We start from the raw sequence: 22,814 nt of genomic DNA, 5'->3' as shown, positions 1-22,814 counted from the left end.
GCTGCTGCTCTTCTGACTAGACTGGCCAGTCAGCAAGGTCTTCTGTCTCCACTGTCCCTGCGCCAGGCCAAGCCTTTGGCTACAGGTGTGTCCCACCACCCCCTGCTTTTAACCTACGCGCTTCGGATTGGAACCTGGGTTTTCATGTGGACAGCAGGTGTCCCTAAGCGCCCAGTCACACCCTCGACCCCAGCCACCTCCCCAGCTGCCAACAGCGTATTCTGAACTCCCCATGGGCACGACGCTGGTTTACTAATTCTCAGCCCTCGACTGGTCAGGTTGGCTTGGCTGTCAGTAGGGGATGCCAAGCACAGCTGCTTAGAGACACAGTATCAGGGCTGTTTTCAATTCTGCCATTGCCGGCAAAGGACGGAAACCTGGCCCCTAGGCGATTGGTGTCTGCTTTTGAAGATGAAAGCACGGGCAGGAACACAGATGATTTATTAATCTGTTTACCCCGTCAGGGAGGAGCCTTGGCCAGTGCCAGAGGGGGGAGGGGAGAGGGAGAGAGAGCGCTGTAGCCCAGCAGGGGTGAGAGCCGGCTCTTCTGTTGCCCGTGGCTTTCTTCACAGGGGAACTGATGGGTTCCATGCAGACTTTAATCATGCCCTCTTAGATGGCATGCAGAGTTTTCTTCTCAGAATATATGGCGTTGTGTTAATCGAGTCGCCCTGGTTTGGAGGCCTGTTTCCGGGTGCCACTCAGCCACGTGCTGTCTGGGATTTCTGCCGGAGCCTTTTGCAAGCTAGAAAGCTGGGGCGGGCAGGGCCGCCCCTAGGCCCAGGTGATCCAGAACAGAGCGGAGCCTGTGTTCGTATGTCCATCTCTGGGAGACCGTTGCTTCCTCCGTTCCTCACCGCTCTTCGTTTTTTTGAGCAGTGCAAGTGTTTTTTCATGACCATCTAATCCGACCTTTATAAAGCTCTTGAGCCTTGAACTTGTGGAAGGCTGATATGTCCCCCAGACTCCTCATGACTTTAGCATGGTTTCCGCACTGGAAGGACAATAAATGGTGTTTGGAGAAGAACACGCATAGGTTCTTATCAGCCAGGAACGAGGCTGATGTGCCTGAACTCGATTGTCCTTCAGTGTGTTCTGGGTGGAGGCTGGCTCTCTGACGAGAGACGAGAGACGCTGGGACTGGCAAGGTGGGGACCTCTGGTTTTTGTTTTTTTTTTTTTTTTTTTGGAGCTGGGGACCAACCAGGGCCTGCGCCAGGGGCAAGCGCCCACCGCTGAGCTAAATCCCCAACCCCTTTCTTTTTTTTTTTTTTTTTTTTTTTTACCCAAGGCAGCTGTCTTGGTGGCAATGACAGGAGGGCCTGAGCGCTGTGATATGCGTGTCCCGGGTCTCTGCGTGTCCCCAGTGCTCAGGTGGGGTAGTTTCAAGGTGACCTCCAAGCTCAGCAGTTCCACCTGCTAGCCTGAGAATTTAAATGTTTGTCTTACTGCTGAAAGAGGAGGAGGGCAGTGTTCATAGACTGAGCACGGGCAGGGGAAACTCACAGGTGAGGCTCTGACAGGCTAACGGTCCAGCAGGGCTCCGGGAGCAGCTCGAGTCTAGGAACCTTAAGCATAACTCTGCCTCAGCCCAGCCACCTGTCAGCTCCAAGCGGTCATTATTTCATCATTTTGCAATAAAAGATAATAGAATAACGATTTATAGTTCGTGGCTGATGTTTTAATGCACCCCTCTGTTATCCTTGCCGACAGTCTGTGATTACGGTGACTCTTTTCTGGGTGACACCGTGGTAATGACTCCTTAATAGGAGCGTTAGCCGGAATTTCAATCACAGCCCACTGGCCAACCTCTGCCCTGTCTGCACTGCCTGCAGGGGGCATCTCTGTGCTCTGCTGGGGTCTAGACAGCAGACACAAAAGGCCTGTCGGTGTACGGAAGCCAGTCCTGCGCTACTCCTCAGAGTGGGGACGTGAGGCCCTGTGGTCGGCAAGTCCAGCCCTTAGCTGCTCCTCTGTCTCTTGTAGTTAGGATGTGGTCAATTAGAACTGGAAACAAGGGGTTGGGGATTTAGCTCAGTGGTAGAGCGCTTGCCTAGCAAGCGCAAGGCCCTGGGTTCGGTCCTCAGCTCCGAAAAAAAGAAAAGAAAAAAAAAAAAAAAAAAAAGAACTGAAGACAAGTGTTTTGAACCAGGGAGGAAGTGTGTGTGTGTGTGTGGGTGTGGTGTGTGTTAGGGGGTCGGTGTGTGTGTGTGTGTGTGTGTGTGTGTTGTGTATATGTGTAGGCATGTGTGTGTGGTGTGCATATGTGTGGGTATGTTTGTGTGTGCACATATCTGTGTGGGTGTATACACACCTGTGTGAGTGCGTTTGACAGCTTTAAGTTGATACTAAGAATATTGGCTTAGTCAATTAACTCGAAACAAGCATGTTGAGCAGAACTAGGAACGGATGATGGCCCTTCCACCCTACTCACTGAGACAGACGCCCTCAATCAAACCCAGAGCTCACCTACATGGTAGTGTTTCTAGCCAGGTTGCTCTGGGGATGCTTTCCAGAGCTTGAATTACAAGTGGGCTGTCATGCCCATCTGGCGTTTGCATGGGTTTCTGAGGCATGAAGTCCAGATCCTAAGCTTGCACCCCAGCCTGTGACGGGTTTGTCATGGTGGTATGCTCTCGTCCCTCACAAGGACTCTGGGTGGGGCCTGATGCTCGTGGTGTGTCCATGACAGGCTCTGGGGAGGAGGGTGCCTTTGTGCCCCTGACTCTCACTGCTTCAGTGGCCTCTGCTCTCTCTTACAGCCCTTGTACTTCCACACGACCTTGAGCCACCCCAGCATCATGGCTGTTATCGAAGTGGTTGCTGAAGGCAAGAAGAGGGACGGCGCCCTGCAGGTGCTGTCCTGTGGGTTTGGAATTCTTCGAATCTTTGGCAATAAGCCGGAATCTCCCACCTCTGCAGGCCAGGACAAACGGTACCTTCCAAATTTTCTCCTCCTCCTCCTCTTCCTCCTGCTCTTCTTCTTCTCTCTCTTTTCAAAGATTTAATTATTTTTATTTTATGTATATGGGTCTTTTGTGTGTATGTCTTGTGCTAATTCTATGGTAGCCAAAGAGTTGCCCTTTTCTGTGGAGGGAGAACCAGCTTTGGGGCTGAGTGTCAGGTTTGATGCGTCATGCACACAGGCCAAGGCCCTGACCTGTTGCCTGTAGGCAGACTACCCGCACATCTGTGCAGGTGCCACACAGCTGTGTGATATCATCTGTGCAGGTGTGATACACCTGTGTGACACCATCTGTGCAGGTGCCACCATTGGGGCAGGTGCCACACACCTGTGTGACACCATCTGTGCAGGTGTGATACACCTGTATGACACCGTCTGTGCAGGTGCTACCATTGGGGCAGGTGTCACATACCTATGTGACACTGAGGCAGCTGTGTAGTGTTGACCGTGTGGCACTCATTATTCAGTGGGCGAAAGCTGAGTGCCTGCTACACACCAGGCTGTTTAGATACCGGCCGCACGGAGATGGATAAGCTCCGGGTAAGCCTCCAGCCAGGGTTCTAGTTCACACTGCATCTCTAGATCCCAGCTTCTCAGCACTGGGACCACTCATGTTTAGTCCACTCTTTGCTGTGGGACCATCCTGTGGACTGTGGGACCATTGGCAGCTCCCAGGCCTCCATTAGCACATGCCAGGAGCACCCTGTCCAGTGTTTTAACTAGATCTCCATGGCAGACATGTGCATGGGAAAGCCGTCCTTGGGTGAGGACCCTACCTCATATGCGCCTGGATATCGTCTTCCTGGCACTTCTCAGTCCCTTTCTGCTGCTTTCTAGGTTTAAACAATTAGTTTTATTATTCTCTCTCTGTCTCTCTGTCGATCTGTCTCTCTCTGTGTGCACACGTGTGCGTGCCTGCCACATGTGTATAAGTGCCCTTGGAGACCAGAAGGGGGTGTCAGATCCCTTGGAACTGAAGTTAAGGTGGTCGTGAGCCTCTCGCCGTGGGTGCTGGCGCTGAACCCAGCGTCCCTGGAAGAGCAGTGCATGTTGTTAGCTGCCGAGCACATTTTCTGTTTCTTGCTCTTTGGGCTTCAGGTCTTTGGGTTGTGCTTGTCAGATGTGAAGAGCTGCCCCCAGCCACCTCTGTTTCTGCAGCAGATGTGACTGTTACATTTAGAGGCTGTGGGAGTCGGGGTCCCAGGAGTTGTCCTGAAGGTGGGTGGGGTCCAGGTGAGTGACTTGGTGTTCATGAAATGTGGTCAGTTGACAGGGTTTCCGGGTTCTGTTTTTCAGGTTGAGGCTGTATCATGGTACCCCCAGAGCCCTTCTGCATCCACTTCTCCAGGATCCCATAGAACGTAAGAGAGTGGTCTGGTCTGGTCTGGTCTGGTCTGGTCTGGTCTGGTCTGGTCTGAGGGCTTCCCATCCCGCCCTCTCTGGTTGTCTCTTTCAGTCTGAACCTTTCTAGCCCAGCATGTTCTGCAGTAATTCTGGGAACCTGTGGGACGGGCTTGGCTTTGGTTCTGTAGTGGACAGAGGGGAACCTGCCTGTCTCTGGCGTGTTTCTGCACATCCATGTGCTCACTCCCATGCATGCATGTACACAATGCATTTCCTCCCACATATCCACACACATGTACACTCCCATGCATGCAGGTATACACGCAAACCCTCCCCCCCACATGCATCTATACATACATGTATGTACACACATATGCATGTGCACACAATACAAACAAAGCCAAAAGCCAAGAAACAAGATTCTGTTGTTTCAATTTCAACAGAGAGAGGGGCGTGTGCTCAGTCCTTTTTTTTTTTTTTTTTTTTAAAGATTTATTTCTTTATTTTATGTATGTGAGTACACCAGAAGAGGGCATCAGATCCCATTACAGATGTTTGTGAGCCACCATGTGGTTGCTGGGATTTGAACTCAGGACCTCTGGGAGGGCAGTCAGTGCTCTTAACCACTGAGCCATCTCTCCAGCCCCGACTCAGTCCTTTTTGCCTTTGTTTGCTCTTAATTTTTTGAGACAAGGCTTGCTGTATGTGGCTGGGTCTAGCCCGGAACACGCATTCCTCTTGCATGTGATTCTCCGGTGCTAAGAATACAGGTGCGTGCCACATGCCTGACGTCATGTGTATTCTCCACTCCTTAGGGAAGCAAGCCGTGCACTCGTGATGTTTTTTCTTGATTTTCCGGGTTTTGGCTCTTTGACTGGAAACACCGTTGGTCTCAGTTCATGTCTGGCACTTCCTCCCCCAGAGAACAGGTACATGACAATGATGGAAAACTGTAGCCTGCAGTACACCCTGAAGCCACACCCGCCCCTGGAGCCCGCCTTCCACCTGCTCCCCGAGAACTTCCTGATCTCCGGCCTCCAGCAGATCCCTGGCCTCCTCCCACCTCATGGAGACACGGGTAAGCTGCCCTTGGATCTCACCACTATGGGTTTGAGTTAGCTCAGGCTCAGATTTCAGAGGACCTGGGCTTATTCTGATGAGTGAAGTTGGCTGGGCTGCCCACAAGTCCCTTAGCAGTGTGGCCTGGTGTGTGGGGAAGGCACATCCGTCACTCAGCTCCATCCTGAAGAGCCTCCAGCCTGCGCAAGGCCTTTCCCCGGGGAAGTGCTATAACACCCACACTTCCTGTCTCCAAGACTGTGCCTGGAAAGCCACCGTCACCACGTCTCACCCCTCCTTGGCTGTGGTACCAGTAACATTGTCAGTATTGCTTCTTGGTTATACTGAAATACATATAACATGGCTGACCACTGTAAGCATTCTAAGTGGGTTGCCTGGGTGCATTAAACATCTTTATATTGTAAAGATGTGAGATTACGCCAACAATCCTCATTCAGTAAATTCAGGAAAGACTACACACCCTCTCTTCGACCCTTGACCCTGCCACTGCCAGGGGCTTTGTGACCCTGGGACTCTGGTCTCTGTATTGTGGAATCTCTTCAGTGCAGGGGTGAAGGGGTGAATACTCAGTTTCCCTCCTTCCAGCCTTGGCCCCTTGAAGGCTAGGGGACAGCTTGGCAGTAAGGCCAAGTGTGACACTCGGGCACTTTGCTCCAGAGCCTACAGTGTCATAGATAAGGCCCAGAGATGGCTGCTGCTCAGAGGTTCCCAAGCCTGCCAGCCTCCTTAGTCCTCCAGGATCTATTCTAGAAGGTTCTACCCTCTGCCATGGTGGCTTCCGTGCATGGAATCTTCCTTGCCTCTGCACTGAGCAGGGCCATGGCTAAGGTCAGGGCGCCTGGGCCCTTGGTGGGGTTGGCCATGAACCATACTTCCTGTCCAGCCCAGGCCCTTCCGGGAGTACTGGGCTCTGCCACCATCCCAGCTCCCTGGCAACTCTGCCTCCTCTCCTGTGTTGTTGCCAGGAAAGTTTGGGTGCATTGTCAGGTAAAGGCCAATCCCTTCACAGGAACTGGTCGTCACCCGCCATTGCTTGATTGTGTTGTTTAGACAGCATGTACTGAGGTCACGGTGTAGACTTGTTCTTAGGACCGGCTGCAGCCATAGCAAGTGTGGGTCTGTCTTCTGTCAAGCCCATGCGTCACAAGGCTGTTGACCTGCTCAGCCCCGAGAAGGTTCCTTGTTGTGCTCCCTGCTCTCATGCTCCCTTCTGCATCTGCTGGTTCAGTAAAACGGCCTTCCAGCCCTCAGCCCAACTCATGGATTTCCCCAGCACTCCTGGTGTGCGCTGAAGGGAAAGTTCCAGGCAGCGGGAGCAGGAGACACCTGGCTTCTTACTTCAGGACTTGGTCAAGACCACCCGCTGTTGGCGATGGCACCTATTGGTACAGTGGCCTCTGGCAAGCCACCAGAAATGTAGGATCCCCGTAACCTCCTTTGCCAAATGACAGGAGTCCTCTGGGACGCACTGTCTCAGAGACTTAGGGCTGTAATCTTTGTCACGTGTGTGCATACCTGTGTCCTTCCCAGGAGCAGGCAGGCCTGTGCTGTTCATCCACAATGTCTCCGTGGAGAGGCCAGCACAGGAGGACATTGTGTGGGATCTGGGTCTCCCACTGCTGTGCGTATGTGTGGGAGCTGCTTGCTTCTTGCACAGCTACAGAGGCAGAACTCCTGAGAGCAGGAGGAGCTGGTCCAGGGCCCCAGGGAGAGTCCATTCCAAGCTCAGTTCCGAGCCCTCCTCATTTCAGTAACCCTGTTAAGAAGTTCCTCCTCAGGTAGGGAGTTTGGCCAGACCCCTCCCCGCCCTTCTGGGGCTGGCTTGCTCTGGTGACCGGCCTTTGGGTGGTCTTGACCAGTGATGTGAGAGGCTCCTGTAGAGGCTGTAGCATCTCTGCTCAGCCCCTCACCGGGCTCTGTCAATGCTAAGCTCAGCAGCTGGGCCTCTGTTTCCTGCAGCTGACCTCCCCCCCACTCCCCGCACCCCTCCCCTACTCTCTGCCTGCCTGTGATGCTGGGCTCTACGAGGTGGCCTCCACTCCGACCCTCTCTTTCCCTGTCCCCATTCTGTCTCCCTTGCAGCCTGCCTGAGCTTGGCTTCTCCTTTTGCTGCGGATCCTGGCTCAGTCTGCTACTCTCCACTGTAGCTCGCTTATTTGCTCTGAGGCACGCGAAAGGCCAGGCAGGCTGCTTGTCTTTCGTTATTGTCCCATGGGATAGAGCCAACCCACTGTCTGCCAGCAGCAGGGAAAGCCTTATGAGGGTGAGGAGCAGCTCAGAGTTCCCCTTCCTGTTGTGTGTGAGGAGGACGCTCAGAGCTCCCATTACCATTGGGTATAAGCAGGTAATACGGTGTCACGTCATCACCCTTAGCTGGGTGGTGGCCGAGGTGCAGGAACACCTTTTCTCTCCAGTGGAAAGGGACAGTAAACGATAGGTGTTGGGCATGGCCAGTCCTTCTGAAATGTGCAGTGGACACTGTTGCCCAGGGCTCCTCAGGAAATTCCGGTATGAAGGGGGCTCTTGAGTGCCCTGACACCCAGGAATCTGGTGGCTGACTGCTTTTGGGATCCATGTCTGAGAGGCGCACTGCTCGCCAGCGTATGCCGAGTAGGGTGCCTTCCTGGCAGAGGTGCTGAGGTTGCTCTGAGCCCGATTCCCTGCCTGTGCCCCTGTGAACACAATTAATTATTTGTATGACACAGTAGCTGCTTAACAGGGAGCAGAGAATAGGCAGTCTACAGAGAGAGAGAGAGAGAGAGAGAGAGAGAGAGAGAGAGAGAGAGAGGGAGAGCTGTTACATCTCTCCTGTTCCTCATTTCCTGTTCCAGCTCCCTTCCTTTGCCTGCTCCCCTATTTCCTGTTCCAGCTCCCTTCCTTTGCCTGCTCCTCTATTTCCTGTTCCAGCTCCCTTCCTTTGCTCACTCCCCCATGTTATCATCCGGCCCCACTTTGCTTGAAGTGACCTGGGTGGCCCCAGGGACCTCCGTGCCCACCACAGGGGCACCTCAGTTCCAAGGAACTTTATAAGGAGCAGCCACACAGCAGCCTTTTCATCTCTGTTGTCAGGGCAGCAGGATCCTAGGGCTAGGGTACCACCTCCCCGCTCAGTTCACCCATCAAGTGCACCAATTTGCCCCCTGCCCTCTGGCTACCACACAGGGAGGTCCCTAGGTCAGGATGGCATCACCAGACATTGCTGGGATACAGCTTAGCTGTAGAGTGTTCACACGCACAGACAGGCACTGGGTTAGATCCCCGTGAAAACATGCAAACAAACACATGGGCAGATACATGCACATACATGTTTACACAGAACATACCCATGTGCGCACACGCACGGTACCTCATCTTCATCTTCTCATCATACAGTTCCTCATCAGGCACATGCGTGTTGCTGTGAAGCAGCATGCCCTGTCTCCGACGTTTTCTGTGACGCCGAGAAGGAAGCTTGCTCCAGCAGGAGGCCACAGAGCTCTTTTGTTGGCTTCATCAGCACCAAGGGTTCCCTTAGCTCTTCCCACCTCTCTCCTCCATCTGTTCCTCCTGCTTTTCTTCCTCCTCTCTCTTCCTTCTCTCTGTTCCTTCCAACAGGAGGAAGTCTAGGCTGACCTTAGCCTCCTGCCTCATTCTTCTGTACAGGGTGTACCACCACGACCAGTCAACTGTCCTTTTATCTCTGGAATTGGCTTCTACAACCCCCAAGACCTTATTTAAATGTCTAAGTAATAACAGAAAGTGTAGGAAGAGGCAGAGACAGGAGCAGACTGGGGGGGCGGTAGCGGTAAATCACAGGTTCCATGGGGTTATGGGAAATGGTTGGCTTTTTCTGGGGAACCAAGGAAGACCTCCCTAACATACCCAGGTCCTGCCCTCAGCGAGGACACTGAGCCCTGTCCTAGGGCCATCCTCTCCCTCTCTGTCTCCATGAAGCATCCAGGGGCTTCTGGGTCAGGGCAGAAGATTTTCTTAATATACCGGTCAGCATGATTCTTCTGGTGTCTACAACATGAACCTCACATTCCAGCATGCCTCACTTGGGTCAGGGTAAGTCAGTAGTGTGAGAAACAAAACAGCTGGCTGTGGCCCTGCACGAAATGCAAGGAATAGAACAGCTGTAGTGGAAGCTAGAGCAGGGCAGGACAGACAGAGCACGGTGGGACAGCTGGAAGAGGGCGGCCCTTTCTGCCTGGCAGATGCTGGATCAGTTTAGAAGTTCAGCCTGCAGAGGTTCTGCTGTGCTGTATAAGCAACTCCCTTGCCTGCAAGTCCTGACCACCCACCGTACCTGAGACTGGTGGTATCATGGCCTGTGGCCTCTGCTTGCCCATCTGAGGGCAACACGAATGAACCCTCTTCCCATTCCAGGTGATGCCCTGAGGAAGCCTCGCTTCCAGAAGCCCACCACATTGCACCTAGATGACCTCTTCTTCACCCTGTACCCCTCCCTGGAGAAGTTTGAGGAGGAACTTGTGCAGCTGCTCATCAGCGACCACTTCCGGGAGGTATCTCATGTCTTGCCCTGTTGTACTTTAACCTGAATAGGGGAGGTGCGGCTGGCAGCAGGCTGGGATAGTCAGCATCTGGTGTTACCAGGTGTGGCAGTACGTTCTGGGAGATGTGGTTCTACTTTTACCCTTTTAAAAATGCTGACAAGGGCATTTCTTTCCCTTTATCTGGATTGCCATCTAAAGTGTGTCTAGGGGACCATTTTCCCCAGGCCACGCCCTGAGCAGGAGGCCCTCCAGTCTGTAAAAGGTGCTGACAACCTGCAACATTGCTGCTAATTTGCAGACTGTGAAATAGTTTTCATTTAAAAGTAAATTACCTCACCAAATGAGGGAAACATAAAATACTTTGTAGCTACCAAGACTGGAGGTGGTCCCTCATTAAGACTTCTGTTAGCCATGAGCTCTCATGAGATACTCTGAGCTCTGCCTGTGTAGACGTGGCCCTGTAAACTCATCCCCAACCCTCTGTCTCTGTCGGAGGTATGTTATTAATCCTGTCTGTTGCTTCTGGAAACAGGTTTATTCAGGTGCTTGTGTGAAGGGTTTGGGGGATCACCTCGGTGGGAGCATTGAAGTGGCCGTCATGAGGGCAGAGCACAGAGTTCACATGTTGGCTACACTCAGGGTCGAGGCTCACCTGCACAGAGGATACTCTGTGGTTCTTCTCTAGTCCTATCACGTTGCTGACCTGTCTGCTTCGTCCTCTGGGTCCTGCTGCTCTGACATCGAGTCCCTTCAGATGATCTGTACAGCTCGTTAGAGCCTCGGAAATACCTTTGCAGTTGGGAGACTCCTGTTTGCCCTCTTCTCTGAGTCACTGACCTAGCTGTCCCACATCTGGTCAGAGCACAGCCTGCCAAGTCCAGCAGCATGAAACTGTTGTGCACCAATTGGTTCTGCCTGGGCCCAAGTGGCCTCTTCTTGCTTTTTCTGGCTGGCAGCTACATGGAAACCCGCTTCTGCTGGGAGAATGGCTGTCCCTGTCCATTCTCTGAGCATAAGAGTGGGTTACTAGCATTTGACTGTGGGCAGACCTCTTCTTGTCCCTTCTAAGGATCTTGAAACAGATCCTAAGCAAACCTGCAGAAGGGTGCAGGGCACACACCTGTGTGTGTTGGGGGCGGAGCACACCTGTGTGTGTTGGGGGGGGGTGGGCCACAGAAAGGCCTCTTTCTGCTGTGTTTCTCTTGTCCAGGCCCCAGGACCTGAGGTCCAAGTCCTCATCACATTTGTTTCTGATTCCAGTCTGTTGCTCTCAGATGAACATCCTAACTTGTTGGTTTCCTGGCCTTGACCTTTACTTCCATGAAACACTCTTCTTTCCTCTGCTGGTCTCTCTTTCCCATGGCTCTGTGGTGCCGTTCATCCACAGTTGATTCCTTTACTCGCTCTACTGTGTTGTGTCCCTGAGCACGAGGGCATCGTGATGTGTCCATCTGTCCTGATGGATACACGAACCTTTGTTAACCTGCTGGGAACATTTTTGTTTGAGTCTGGGCACTTAACACAGTGGGGTCTTGAGTGGGAAGAAGGCCTGTATGTGACTGGCAGGTTCCTCAGGGGTAAGCTTGCAGTGACTCTCAGTTTGTAGCCTTTGTGCTGCATGCAAAGTCCCCTGCTGTAGTGACTGTGGACAGCCACAGGCTTAATACACACAGAAGCTTAAAGACTTTGATTCCCAAGGGGCAGATGCCTCTGAGCACAAAGCTTGTGGAGCCCAGCTAATATGGCTGTGGCCAGCCCAGGTCAAAGCTCGTAGGTCATCTATCATGGAGGTTACTAAGTGTGGATGCCAGTGTGGAAGTGGTGTTGGGTGGAGCCTGCTTGCTCTGCCCCAAGAATTCCAGAGGCCGGACCTGGTCTTGGCACTAGGTGTGGAAGGCTATGGCACCTTCCATGGTTGGTGGCCGTGGGTGATTTTGTGGTTTTGTTTTTCTTTCTCATAGATATGGTGGAATAATCCTCTAAGGAGGTATTGTTTGCTGTGCTCTCTTAGGGATCCTGGGGGAAGATCGTCATTTACTCTGTGGTCCAAGTGGTCTTTCAGAGACATGCATCTAGTTCATAGACCTCTGAGGGCTCTAGCTTTTCATGAGACCGAGGCCCACGTGCATCACTTATGGGTCACCCACCGCCACTCCCCACCCTCAGTCCAAGCTGCCTCCTTGGGCTCCTGGTCCCACCCCGGGCCTCTGCACATGCGTCCATGTCCTGGGCTTCCTTCTGGAAGATCTTTGCCTGGCCTTTCTCAGGATCAGGCCTCTCCAGAAATCACAGCTTCACTTTCTCTCACGTGCACCTCCTGGAGTTTGGGCTTGACATGGTTTTGCGGACACAGTGGAGGGACACTACCGCCTTGGTATCCATCCTTCCCAGATAGCGGCTCACATATTTATTTTATTTTTGTTAACCTGAGACTAATGGGCTCAACCTTGGCGTATTCAGCTCAATTAACGGGCAGTGAAGAGCGAGAAAGTTAACAAGCAACAGGTAGAGACAGTGTAACATCCTAAACACAGAGCCGGGATGGGGGGACACCCTGCCGTTTGTTAGGGTGTGCGTGCAAACATGGAGGTCTGTGGTGTTCAACCGTGGCTTTGGGGCGAACTCCATTTCTGTCAGCTTATGACTTGTTGCCTAAGCCTTCATCCTCTTCCCACTACTTCCCTCCAACGGACACAGTGAGATCTGGATGTGTCCTGCCTGTGGGCGCCTCTCCATCACGTGACACCAGCCTCACAGTGATGCCCGCCTCGGGGGAAGTGACTCGACTCAGAAGGATCTGCGGTCTCTGAGACATGGGAACCATCAACTAAGCTGTCTGTGTTTCCGTGTACATTGCATGGCGAAGGTCATGCTTCCAGGGGAATAATCTGACTGAGCAGGCGTCCCCATGGCCAGTGGGCATCATCATGTCCTGCCTCTGCCCTTCGGGTGGGTTCATTTACACTCAGTGTCACTCCAGTGGGAGCTCCAAAGACTCCACCTTGGCCTCCACCGTTGTTGGTTTGCCTGCTCACCCAGTCTTCTCTGGCCAATCCCTTCCCAGCTGTACAGGACTCATCCCTCCACCCTGTGTCTCTTGTAGGGGGTTGGCCTGCTAGATAGCGGCACCCTAGAGGTCTTGGAGCGGCGCCTGCATGTCTGTGTCCATAATGGTCTGGGCTTCGTGCACAGGCCACAGGTGGTTGTGCTTGTACCTGAGATGGACATGACCTTGACGCGCTCGGCCAGCTTCAGCAGGAGAATCACTGCCTCTTCTAAGAGCAGGTATGTCCCCATGCCCAGGCCAAGTCCCTCCCTGCACCCCAAGGGGACAAAAGGTTGAGGAAGCTATAAGGGGCTGTGGGAAATGAGGGTGTTGAGCATGTGGGATGGGCTTGCCCCGTGGTGTGCTTCTCCGTCACCTTACTTCCTTCAGTCACACCCGGCAGGCAGAAGCCTCAGGGATGGACACTTAGAAGAAAGCCCCTGTTTTTGCTATGACAACCTCTGAGCTAGTGCTGCAGAAGCTTCTGGCTGGGCGTCAGAAGAGCCCTTTGCACACCACCTGGATGGGCCCTGGGATTCCTTTCCAAAGGCTTAAGTCCTGCACTGTGTCACGTCCCACGGGTCTGGGACCCATGGAGACATCACTGTGGGGTGTCACGTCCCATCTGTCAGTGGTGTGCAGAGTTCAGCTAGCATGCTAGAACTAAGTGTTGGGGGGAACCCTCTCCCGCCCCTGTGGACACTGTGAGTGCTTCACCGACTTCCTTGCAGGCTTCCCCTGGAAGTCCAGAGATGTTGCTTGTGGCTTTTGCTGGGCTGAGCAGTGTGGACCTACCGTGTCCTGATGTCCCTGGGGCTCCTCTTTACCACCACTCACTATGGGGAGGTGGACACAGGTGGACTAGCAGCCATGTTACAACACCTCCTGGTTTGTGTTTACGATCAGCTCTGGAAATCAGGCTCTGGTTTTGAGAAGCCACCTGAGACTCCCGGAGATGGTCAATCACCCAGCGTTTGCCATCGTCTTCCAGCTGGAGTACGTGTTCAACAGCCCCTCAGGAGCAGACGGCAGTGTGAGTGTCCCGTGCCCGCTGTCTTCCACAGCTGGGTCTGCGCTGAGGAGAGACCTGGCGGGCACCAGCGTCTCTTCTCATTAAAAGCCCTGGTAACAAGCGTGGCTCACAGTGCTAGCAAACAGCCTCGTTCTGATCTTCCTGGGGATGGGCTATCCTGCGGGCCAGACAGGACACAGCCCAGTGAGCTTCATGCATCACGACAGCTTTAATTCATAATTATCGAACCGGTAATTATTGTGAAAAACGAGGCTGTTAGACTACATTTTCCCTCTGCCATTAAGTGTAGCGAAGCTCGAGTCCGCACGAGTGATGAACGGGTTTTTATAGTGAACTTCCCACGCATCTACATCATAATTAAGAGTAAGAATTTGTAGGTTTGGTTGAGAGAGATGCAAGGGGCAGACAGACGGCTTACCTGTGGATGCAGATTCCCTGGGTAGCACAGGTCACGCTGACCTCAAGATTCAGTTTCTATTTGGAAAAGACTGGATCATTTTAACAGCCAGTGCAGTGGAAGGCCAGCGGACATGGCGGCGGTGACCTTCATTGGGGGCAGTTTTCTGAATCCGAAGGAGGGCGGTAAGCCTGAGCAGGGAGGGGGTTGGAGCTTGTATTTCCAAAAGCCATACAAAAGTACAGGCAGGCATGGTGACACTGGTGACCCCAATACTTAGGAAGCAGAGACAGGGGACAAGCTCCTGTCCTGATACTTGCTCAGCAAACACTTCCTGTCCCGAGCCATCCACCTACCCTCTGACACCGAGGAGGGTGCATAGAAGTGTGATATAACCCCGTCCCATCGACCACTTGTCCAGGCCGTCCTCCCCATCTGTCCTGTCTCCCACATTACATGAGAGAACACGCAATCCTTTCAGCATTTCTGTAAATGCCTGGGCTCAGCTCCTCGCCGTGGGTACCACTGCTGCATGGAATGGTCAGCCTGGATGGACACTTCTCAGTTCTCTCCTGTGTTGGCTGCAAGCCCCGCCTTGCTTGCTCTAGCAATAGAATTCCCACACAGTGTCCTCCCTAGAGCCCCCAATAGCGCCCCCTCCTGCCAGCTCGGCACTGTGCTTCAGAGGAGGAGCTGAGAGCCGCATTCCCCTCTTATGAACAGCGTGTCTTCAGACAGCCCCATCGGACAGGAGGGAGACCATCTGGGTCAGGGAGGGCACCGGCTCTGAGCCTAATCCATTTCATTCCCAGCCACCTGGGTCTCTGCGCAGGCTTTGAACTTGAGAGCGCTCATTCAGTATGAACAACAGACTGGGAAGTGCACCCCTTGCCAAATGTCTCGCTCTTCAGTCAAGGCGACCAAAGCCTTTGTCTTGGGTTGGACTGGGTTGTGAGTTGCCCATGAGGTAGTGCCCAGGGTGACCGCTTCCTTGTCAGAATTCTGGTGACACTGTACCTTGTCAGTCTCTGCAAAGCTCTTAGGTGTGCAGCCATGGTCCCCAGAATGTTTACCAACTGAGTGAGTGATGACACCCCCCACCCCCGCCCCAAAGCATGGAAATTCAGCGAGGGCTCAACTGCAGACTTTGCACGCAGCCTCCTGTTGTGCGTTCATGTCACCGTCACGGTAACTGCCTTCCTTAGGCATGAAAACATTGCTTGGAGGGTGTCATGTGACAGCATTACCCCTCCCCAGATTGCTAAGAAGTTGTTCTAACTTGTTATCTATGCATTTATCAACGTTCTTCAAACAAAACAAGTTGGTTTTACAGAGACATGAGCACTCACCATGTGTGGTGCTGGTCTTAGGCAGTGCTGTGTGTCCCGTGTCCCTCCCTAGCCGCTCCCCCTGCCCCCGGGTGTGTGTGTGTGTGTGTGTGTGTGTGTGTGTGTGTGTGTGTGTGTGTGTGTGTGTGTGATCGCTGTAGCACTGGTGTTGTGGGCTTTGCATTAGTTACTCTTGCCTGATAACAGGATTGGAACACTAGGATTAAAGGTGTGCTCACCCATGCCCGGCCGCAAGGGCTGACTTTTGACTCCTGCTTTGCAGGTGGCCGGGAAGGCACAGTGATGGCCATGACTTGCAGGGTGTGGCTGTAGGAGCGGGAGGCTGCTTGCTCCTGCCATTGACCAGGAGGCAGAGGGATAGATACACACCCACCTGCCTCTCTCCTGTCCCCTTTGTATCCAGTCTGACCCCCAGCCCACGGGCGAGCACTGCCTACGTTCAGGACAGGGGTCTTCATTCCCCCTGTGAGTTGGAAAAGTGTGGCTCAGCATATGTATCTTCTTCCTTTTGATTTCATTTGCGATTGCGTGCACGCCCGTGTGCACGCCTGCAGCAGCTTTGGGAGTCATCGTGCTCCTTTCACAGTGGAGGTCCCGGGAATCAAACTCAGCTCACCAGAGTTGGCCACAAACGCCTTCACTGCTTCGCCATCTGACCCTCCCGCCCCGTGTGCTTCTTCATACAATCTCGTGCACAGAAGGAGCTGACTTTTTTTTTTTTGTTTTTTTTTGTTTTTTGTTTTTGTTTTTTTTGTTTGTTTGTTTGTTTTTTTTTTGCTAGCCCTGTCCAATCAGGAGTGTCATTCCAGGCCGTGGAACTTTCTTTCGCATGTGTGACTAAAAATAACTGCTGTGCTTAGTTGAATGAACTGCAAATACCGCTTAATAAATGACCACTGAGAGCTTAAGCGACAGCTCGTCACCAGGTCACGCTCGGGAGAGCAGATGACTTTAATTATGGCCGCCTTTTCCACTGCAAATATGTGTGGGGGGAATTAGCTGGCAGTAGCTGCCAAGTTCACCGTGCCACTCATCAGCGCTAGGTCACCGTGTGTAATTGACACTGCCGCCTGGTCAGGGACCCTCTGCCGAGGGCTGGTAGGGAGGAGAGGCGGCGGTGTTTTATGTTCCCCCTACCTGTTTCCAGGACTCGTCACTGTGGGTTGTAGCCTTGCGAGGTTGCCTCAGTGGCTTAGAACTCGAGGAGTCACAAAAACTACATTTTTCTGAGGCTATCCCTGGACTCAGGCTGTCTGAGTCCCCCTGTACTCTTATGGGTGGGTGATCCATGGGTCCTGAGCTCCATCTGGGTCTCACATCCGCCCGCCATGCGTGGCCTCTGGGTTAGAATGCAAAGGTCAGGGCCTTCCCCTTCCACCGTGCGCCGGATTGCTTGGGGTCCTGGCTGGGGTCCAAGCGGTGGCCTCCCCAATGCTCCATGCTTTATTATCTGCTCCCTCAGAGGGCTGAAGACCACTTAAATCAGCCCACCTTGTGTGCAGAGGGTGCCCCGTCATTCCATTCCTCTGGGGCTAGCTACCACTGTGTGCGTGTGTGTGTGTGTGTGTGTGTGTGTGTGTGTGTGTGTGTGTGTGAGAGAGAGAGGGGGAGGGGGAGAGACAGACAGACAGACAGACACAGAGATAGGGTCTTTAGCTGGGTTGGAACTCCAAATGGCTGGGTTGGCCATCCAGCAAGCCCCAGGGATCCCTAGGTCTTTAGAGCTGGGATTGCAAGCATGGGCTACCATGCCTGGTGATAGCGATGGCAGTTCTTCTTCCTCCTCCTCTTCTTCCTCCTCCTCCTCCTCCTCCCCCTCCTCCTCTTCTTTCTCCTCTTCCTCCTCTTACCCCCTCCTCTTCTTCAAGCATTGGTCCTAGAGATCCAACTTTGGAGTTTTCTCCCAGTGCAGCTCCCTGCTCCCCACCTCTGTCTCTGCTTTTTGGTCATCTTCTCTGTGATTGATGTGATGTTGGGGGAGTTCAGAGACAACCCACCATGACGGTTTGTCTTTTTAGATTGTGTTCAGCCAGGGGCTGGATGTGGTCTCATGCTCATCCAGGCTTCCGTCCCTCTAGGCTTGTGGCCTCAATGGTACCAAGTGTGAGCAAGTGCGGGTGGCTCCCCCCCACCCCCACAGAATGTCACTGCCCCAGCAGGTAGTGCTCAGAGGTATGGCACGTGGTCCAGGCCGGCAGCAGGAAAGAGCCCTCAGCAAACATCCGAGGAGATAAAGCTCCTGGAGGAACGTGAGGCCTCAGCCTGTCTTCTTGATACTGTGAGGATAGCTACCAGGGCCGACGACTGCGCAAAGCCCAAGGCTGGTGTCTTCGAGCAGCAGAATTTGCTTTCCCTTCCCTGGAAGCCACAGGTTCAGTCAGATCTACTGGGCACAGCGAGGTTCGAGGTTCGGCAGGTGTGTTCCTCTGTGAAAGGCCCATCTTTGTTCTTCCAGCCTCGTCCTTGGCCTTGTCCACACCCCTGCCCGCCCTGCTCCATGGGCACACCCCTGCCCGCCCTGCTCCATGGGCACACCCCTGCCCACTCTGCTCCACGGGCACATCGCTGTCCCTGTCTCCGGCTCCCCCCAGATTGCTTTCCTGCTCTTACCATTGGCTTCCAACTAGCTTGGCTACCCCAGGATGAGCTTATGTCTCAATGGCGGTCACATCTGCACATACCCCGTGCTCCAGGGCATAGGGTGGGGCAGGTCTGTGAGCCACCACTCTGCCTGCCCCACACCGGGACCCAGGTCTGGAACCTCTCCAGAGATCAGTGTCAGATCCTGTTTGTGGCTTTGCTGACACTTTAGTTCCACAAGAAAACCTGATTCCTGACCCGTTGTTGGGCCGTACCCGGCTTCTCCACCAAGGCGCCACAGGGTGTGCCACAGGGAGAAGGCAGAACAAAGTCCTAACAGGTGGTCCACAGTCTGTGTTTGCCTGGAAGTCAAGACGGCGGGGGCTGGATGAATGCTGTGGTTCCCAGTCTCCTGCGTACCTGAGTGCCGCCAGGACAGCGTACAGCTAGGAGTTGGGAGTTGGGGGAAGTTCTATGCATTCTCTCAGGGTGTCCTCACATTGGGCAGGAAGGAAGGGGAAGGCAGAGCCCTGGATAGGTAGGTTCTGAATGAGTAGGGAGGGGCTGGAAGAGAGAAGGCCTTTTCCCGAGATGTCAGTGATCCTCGATGAAGACAGGCCTTGCTTGTTCAAGCTGCTCTATCCGCTGGTGATGAGGATGCATACACTTCGTTCTGGGTGAACCAGGGATTAAATACCTTCTTCAGGAAGGAAAGCCCAGGAAGGGAGGCTCATTGACTGAACGCTTGGTGGGGGCCTATCTAGTCGCCTCATTAGCATGGAGAGCGCCACGTGTTTATATCACATGCCCCAGTACCCGTGGTCCTCAGTGGGGTGCCGTGGTTAGGCGTTCCAGAGCGGGTAAAGGCAGGTGGGGAATGGCTTCACCCCTGCTGCTCTCAATTCTGAGACTCCCGGGCTTTGAACTCACTCAACCTTACACCATTCTTATGCCTGTCTGGTGACCTGGTCCCACAGGTCCTAAACAGCCGGCCTGTGCTCTGTTGGTGGCGCGTGACCTGCCTGTGCCTTTTTGGCTTTTCCCATCATTCATTGTAGCTAAAAGTCTAAATGGGAGCTGTTCATTTCACTTCACAGGCGTTTGGACGTTTCCTTTTTTCTTTTGAGGATGTGTAAGTTCTGATCTAAATTTGGCAGGGTAAGGAATTATAAAGTTGATGATCTTTGTGATTTTTTTTTTTTTTTTACCTTGGAGATGGGGTTGTCCTCTATCCACAAGGGCTGTCCCTGAACTCCTTGCCTCCAGGAGGAGTCCTCCTGCCTCTGACTCCTGAGAAGCTGGACTGCTTGGTGTCTGGTGGTATCAGCCAGTGCTATATCCTAACTGTAACAATCCTGCCAAGTGACCACTCTTTCTTTGCGCGTGTTCTTGGCTGCACCCAGCCTTTCCTTGAGAGCAGTCAGTTTTGGGGAAGGGTCCTGAAACAGGAGCCTCTGGGCTGGCTACAGGACACGGGTAGATGTGTGGAGCTGAACCGCCACCAGCTCCCAGTTATGGTGTTGGGCCTCTGAAGTGATCGGTAGCTCACAAATCATCTCTTTCCGTTAAAGCCGCTAAAGTGAAAAGCAAAAGTAGGTGTTTATCTGACTGACAGATACTCCACACAGAAGAGACTTATATTGATCAAGTACTAAACAGCCACAGAGAACCGTGAAGCTGGAAAATTAGAAGTCAGGATCACCTAATGTGAGAAACGAAGCCAGAAGGTGTCGCACCAATCACAGGGACGCTTGGATTTCTGTTTTGTTTTTGATCCCGCCACCGTGAGCGGCTGTGTTTACAGAAGCTGCCCAGCTGTTACCGAGTTTAGGGTGTTTTTTTTTTTTTTTTGAGTGCTCTAGCTCCCTTTGTAGTGATCGTACTTTGAGAGGAGTGGATCCATCACCACATCACCAGTGTGACTGAGGCCCTGCAGTTACCCACCACCTTCTAAAATCAGTTCTGCCCATGAAGGGCAGAATTCTACCCAGGCAGGGGCAGGGTGGAGGCCAGGGGCAGGGTGAAGGCCAGGGCCGGGGGTGGTGAATGAAACAGGGTAGAAACAGGCAGAGCCCTGTGTGGCGTAGTCTGATGTTAAAGGTTCCCATTTTCTGGATTCTTTGCTTAAATATATTTTCACCCAATGACCAGGGGCGCAAACCCCATTAACACCGACAGGCAGTACCCAGGCCCACCGTCTGACTGTGGGGAAGGCCCAGCATGCCCTGCTGGCCTTCAAGATTTGAAGCTCAGGTGCATAGCAAGGCAGCAGTCAGGACTGCTGGAGTGGGGTTTTCTCTCACAGATATAAAGAGCACAGACAGGCAGTCTTGTTGTGAGAACAAGGGCCCGGTCAGGCTGTGGTCCCATTTGGGATTGGTTGACCCTCGAACTTGGCTGTGATTTGGTTGAGCAGAGACCATTATCTTGTGATAGTGTGGCATCTGCCTGGCACCCTGGTGTACTTGTGACTGGCAGTGACAGTGGCCTGGCCACACCTTGTTTCTAGTCACATGAGCAGGGTCTGTCAGGACCTCGGTCAGTGCCCTTGCTGGCTCTTGCTGAAGCTGGTCTTGTGTGCCAGGCCCCTCTTCCGGGTTTGTGTCCCCCACTCTGTGGTTGTGCTGCTTCCTGGGTCTGTACCTTCAAGCACCCTTGTCTGCCCCTGGGCAACCAAAGCCTGCTGCCTGGGGCCGTGAGCCATCTCATCTGGTGTGTTCCTTAACCCGTGCGTCCGTTCAGCTGGTCAGCTACCCATGAAGAGTGTTAGGAGGGGGACAGTATTGTGTTCAAACTCCCTCAGCTTCTACCTCCTTAGGGGTGTTGCTTTGGGGTGCATGGTGGCTGAGGCTGTGTGTCCCAGTGAGGAGCAGGTGGCAGCCCCTTCCATTCTGGGGTTCTGGGTCAGTGGTCCTGCACAGGTCACCTTGTTGTGATCTAACAGTTTCCCACGGACCTCAGGGTCCACCTTCCCAGGCAGCTCTAGGATCTGCCAGTCAGGGCTTCCATTCAAAGCAGTCACTTCTTGGTGGGCCACGTGGCATTTCTGTACCCCACAATGACCTGGGACTCAGACAAGTTCAGGGTACATCGCTGAGCTGAGCTCCACCTCTGGATTTGTAGAGGTGACTTTGTGCAGACGGCAGATGGCCATGAGCCCAGGGTTTCCTCCCGCCTCTGCCTGTTGATCTGGCCGCTCACTGAGAAGGTGGGAGGACTGACCCATGGAACCGCGGATTGCTTTTCCAACTCCGAGTGTTCTTCAGGATGACGGGCTCCTGAAGGGTGTGCTGGAACCCTAAGTTGTTCATGTACTTCCACCTGGCATATGCATGTATACACACACACACACACACACACACACACACACACACACATATACACATAATAGTCACACACTAATGTAAATATACATCTCCCTCATATTTACACACACACACACACACACACACATATACACATAATAGTCACACACTAATGTAAATATACATCTCCCTCATATTTACACACACACACACACACACACACACACACACACACACACAGTCCATTATTCATTATTTTTACAACATAGGGCGACTCCTTAACTTTCCTGATGCGGCTAAGGAGGTGTTGGCCTCTGAGGGTTTACAGATGGGCAGAAAGGTCCCTGAAGACTGGAGTGTTAGAGCGACCCCTGCTGCCATGAGCCATAGAAGGAACCTGATGGGGTCATAAGACTTGGGGGCGTCAGGAAAGGCTGTGTCCTGCCTCGGCTAGCTCCCTCAGTTTGGATCAGGTGGCCCTGGACCCCTGCTGCTCTGAGTTCCCGGAATGGTTATGCGTTGTGACATCACTGGAGTGCCGCCCCGTCTGGTGGCTGCTGCTGCACCATCTCACAGGATCGTGATTTGTTCCTGTTCCAGGCCAGCTCATCCACCTCTCTGTCCAGCTTGGCGTGCATGCACATGGTTCGATGGGCTGTTTGGAACCCCGATCTGGAAGCAGGCCCGGGAAAGGTGACGCTGCCTCTTCAGGGTGGGGTACAGCACAACCCCTCACGCTGTCTGGTCTATAAGGTGCCTTCGGCTAGCATGAGCTCTGAGGAGGTAAGTACTTCAGAGGTGTGGTTCTCACATGCTTGTAGCAAGTTCATTCGTTTGTGTGTGCGTGTGTGTGAGTGTGTGTGTGAGTGTATGTGCGTGCATGTGTGTGAGGTTGTGTGTATGTGTGTGTGCATGTGTGCATATGTGTGCATGTGTGAGTGTGTATGTGTGAGTGTATGTGTGTGTGTGAGTGTATGTGTGTGTGTGAGTGTATGCGCACTCCTGTGTGTGAGGTTGTGTGTGCATGTGTGAGTGTGAGTGTGTGTGTGTATGTATGTGCTCGTGTGCTTGTGTGTGTGATATGTGGGTGCAGTTACCATGAGAGTGCATGTGGAGGCGTCAGAGTTTTTCCTGTATCCTTCGCCATCCAGTGTTTGCACACAGACTCTCCCTGGAGCTTGCAGATTGGCCACCCTGGGCTCTGCCTGCCTCCCCTCCCC

General features: G+C 53.2%; 1 protein-coding gene across 1 annotated transcript in view; it reads left to right on the top strand.

The window, feature by feature from the left end:
- Nucleotides 1-22,814, top strand: part of LOC116892197 (nephrocystin-4-like) — a 39,619-nt gene that overhangs the window by 14,375 nt on the left and 2,430 nt on the right. Inside the window, exons 4-10 of the mRNA XM_032893736.1 lie at nucleotides 2,762-2,934; nucleotides 4,261-4,325; nucleotides 5,231-5,386; nucleotides 9,757-9,893; nucleotides 12,988-13,169; nucleotides 13,837-13,963; nucleotides 22,195-22,377. Of these exons, the coding sequence (XP_032749627.1) occupies nucleotides 2,762-2,934; nucleotides 4,261-4,325; nucleotides 5,231-5,386; nucleotides 9,757-9,893; nucleotides 12,988-13,169; nucleotides 13,837-13,963; nucleotides 22,195-22,377 (1,023 nt within the window). The remainder of the gene's footprint in view (nucleotides 1-2,761; nucleotides 2,935-4,260; nucleotides 4,326-5,230; nucleotides 5,387-9,756; nucleotides 9,894-12,987; nucleotides 13,170-13,836; nucleotides 13,964-22,194; nucleotides 22,378-22,814) is intronic.

Source organism: Rattus rattus, chromosome 1, assembly GCF_011064425.1.
Source record: "Rattus rattus isolate New Zealand chromosome 1, Rrattus_CSIRO_v1, whole genome shotgun sequence".
Classification (NCBI taxonomy): Eukaryota; Metazoa; Chordata; class Mammalia; order Rodentia; family Muridae; genus Rattus; species Rattus rattus.
Note: the sequence above shows the minus strand (reverse complement) of the source record. Positions and strands in the feature narration are given on the sequence as shown.